Consider the following 2,839-nt stretch of genomic DNA (forward strand, 5'->3'; position numbering starts at 1 on the left):
TCAAAAAAGATCTTGCTATGATTTATGTCAAAGAGTGTTCTGCCTATGTTTTCCTCTAAGAGTTTTATAGTGTCTGGCCTTATGTTTAGGTCTTTAATCCATTTTGAGTTTATTTTTGTGTATGGTGTTAGGGAGTGTTTGTTTTTTTTTAATTTTTAATTTATTTTTATATTTTGGCTGTGAGGCATGTGGAATCTTAGTTCCCTGACCAGGGATCAAACCCACACCCTCTGCATTGGAAGCACAGAGTCTCAACCACTGGACTGCCAGGGAAGTCCAGGAGTGTTCTAATTTCATTCTTTTACATGTAGCTGCCCAATTTTCCCAGCACCACTTCTTGAAGAGGCTGTCTTTTCTCTACTGTATAGCCTTACCTTCTTTATCATAGATCAGGTGACCATAGGTGTGTGCATTTATTTCTGGACTTTCTATCCTGTTCCATTGATCTATATTTCTGTTTTTGTGCCAGTTCCACACTGTCTTGATTACTGTAGCTTTGTAGTATAGTCTGAAGTCAGCGAGCCTGATTTCTCCAGCTCCATTTTTCTTTCTCAAGATTGCTTTGGCTATTCAGGGTCTTTCATGTTTCTACACAAATTGTACAATTTTTTTGTTCTAATTCTGTGAAAAATGCCTTTGGTAATTTGATAGGGATTGCACTGAATCTGTAGATTGCTTTGAGTAGTATAGTCATTTTCACAATATTGGTTCTTCCAATCCAAGAACATGGTATATCTCTCCATCTGTTTGCTTAGTCTTTGATTTCTTTCATCAGGATCTTACAGTTTTCTGAGTACAGGTCTTTTGCCTCCTTAGGTAGGTTTATTCCTAGGTGTTTTATTCTTTTTGTTGCAATGGTAAATGGGATTGTTTCCTTAATTTTTCTTTCTGATCTTTCATTGTGAGTGTATAGGAATGAGTGTATAGGAATGGAAGAGATTTCCATGTATTAATTGTGTATCCAGCAACTTTACCGAATTCATTGGTTAGCTCTAGTAGTAAAACCTTGGACTATTCTTAAATCAAGTTATTTAATGCATAACTTTGGACACCTAGAAAATTTTTAAGTGAAAGATAAAACTGAAATGTGGTCACCCAACACACACACACACACACACACACACACACACACACACACACATATCTGTTTTTGTTTATTATAGTGGCTATATTTGTTGGTCATGATAATGATTGTATTCATTTTGCTAATTTAAAGAGATGAAAAATGGGTGTATGGGGAGCGTTGGGCTGCAGGAGAAGATGGCGGTCTCCACAGGCGTTAAAGTTCCTCGTAATTTTCGCTTGTTGGAAGAGCTTGAAGAAGGACAGAAAGGAGTGGGCGACGGTACGGTTAGCTGGGGCCTTGAAGATGATGAAGATATGACGCTCACGAGGTGGATGGGCATGATTATCGGGCCTCCAAGGACAAATTATGAAAACAGAATATATAGCCTGAAAGTAGAATGTGGACCCAAATACCCAGAAGCTCCTCCATCAGTTAGATTTGTAACCAAAATTAATATGAATGGAACACATAATTCCAGTGGCATGGTGGATGCACGGAGCATACCAGTGTTAGCAAAATGGCAAAACTCATATAGCATTAAAGTTGTACTTCAAGAGCTAAGGCGTCTAATGATGTCCAAAGAAAACATGAAGCTTCCACAGCCACCAGAAGGACAGACATACAACAATTAATTTTAGTGGATCTCAAACTTGTCTTAAATCAACAACCTTCTACTCATGTTAATGTCTTGATTAAATATCACAATGCAAAATACCCACACATTAAGTAAGATAATTCCAGCTGGTAAACATGACCTGGACATTTGTAAGAATATATTTAATATATGTACACCCATTATGTTTTCAGGTAACAGGAGGAAAATTCAGCAGTGTTTTTTCTTGTTAAGGCACCGTCCTTTAAGCGTGCACTTGGAGTGCTCAGAGTGGCGCTCAGGTTTACAGGTGGAAGCACGGCGAGAAGTGTCAGATGGTTGTGTGAGCAGGTGTGTCTCTGAAGAGGCAGCTCAAGAAGGAAAACCGGAATGGCCTGCTCTGTCCATCTTGCTTAGAGAAAGAGCTTCAGTTGAACTGTCTGAAGTAGCAGGTACAAGGAATGTTATTGCAGAGTGCGTTCAGTTTTGAGGCGTATGGGTGCTGACTACTAGTAGTATCAAAAATACGTTCAGGATTGTTTTGATACCTGTATTTATAATAAAAAAAAATGTTGTGGGGGAGGTGGATGAATTTCTGTTACAAGCTGTTCCCGTGTGTTCCATGTAACAGATGTGGTAAATATTTGTTTACAGTCTTTGGTGGAAAGACATGCATTTACGTTTAAGTGAAATCAACAAAAAGGAAATAGGTGTATGAATATGTGATTTTGAGATTAAAGTTAGTCTTAAATTGTAAATAAAATGTGGAATGTGTCCTCAGGAAAAAAAAAAAAAATGGGTGTATGTGACTGTAGAGGGCTGTATGTATGTATTTATGAGTTTTGTTAATTTGCTTTGTATGACATTCTTCTACACTCCTTTCCAGTTTTCTCTATGAAACAGAAGTTCGTTAATTTGACTGAAAGTTAATTTAATCATACAGGTAATCAAAGACTGCCAAAGCAATAGTAGCATAAAAGTATAACTGTGAATGCAAAGATAATGGAATGTGTTTTGTTTTCAAGGAAAGGAGAGTAGTCTTGTCTGAAAAATTCTGTTTTTTTCCTGAATGTGAAAAAGGATTGTATAAGATAAATCTTGAATACAGAAAATTATAGATTGGCAGGAAAAAATTGTATTTGCCTCAAACTATAAATAATAAGCCTGAAAAGAAGCAATGA

General features: G+C 36.9%; 1 protein-coding gene across 1 annotated transcript; it reads left to right on the forward strand.

The window, feature by feature from the left end:
* The first annotated feature begins 1,243 nt into the window (after positions 1 to 1,243).
* Positions 1,244 to 2,433, forward strand: LOC130851555 (ubiquitin-conjugating enzyme E2 variant 2-like). Its single transcript, XM_057732050.1, has one exon. It carries the CDS (start codon positions 1,261 to 1,263, stop codon positions 1,696 to 1,698), a length of 438 nt encoding a protein of 145 aa, XP_057588033.1. The 5' UTR covers positions 1,244 to 1,260; the 3' UTR covers positions 1,699 to 2,433.
* The last annotated feature ends 406 nt before the right edge of the window (positions 2,434 to 2,839 follow it).

The sequence above is a fragment of the Hippopotamus amphibius genome, chromosome 4 (assembly GCF_030028045.1).
Source record: "Hippopotamus amphibius kiboko isolate mHipAmp2 chromosome 4, mHipAmp2.hap2, whole genome shotgun sequence".
Classification (NCBI taxonomy): domain Eukaryota; kingdom Metazoa; phylum Chordata; class Mammalia; order Artiodactyla; family Hippopotamidae; genus Hippopotamus; species Hippopotamus amphibius.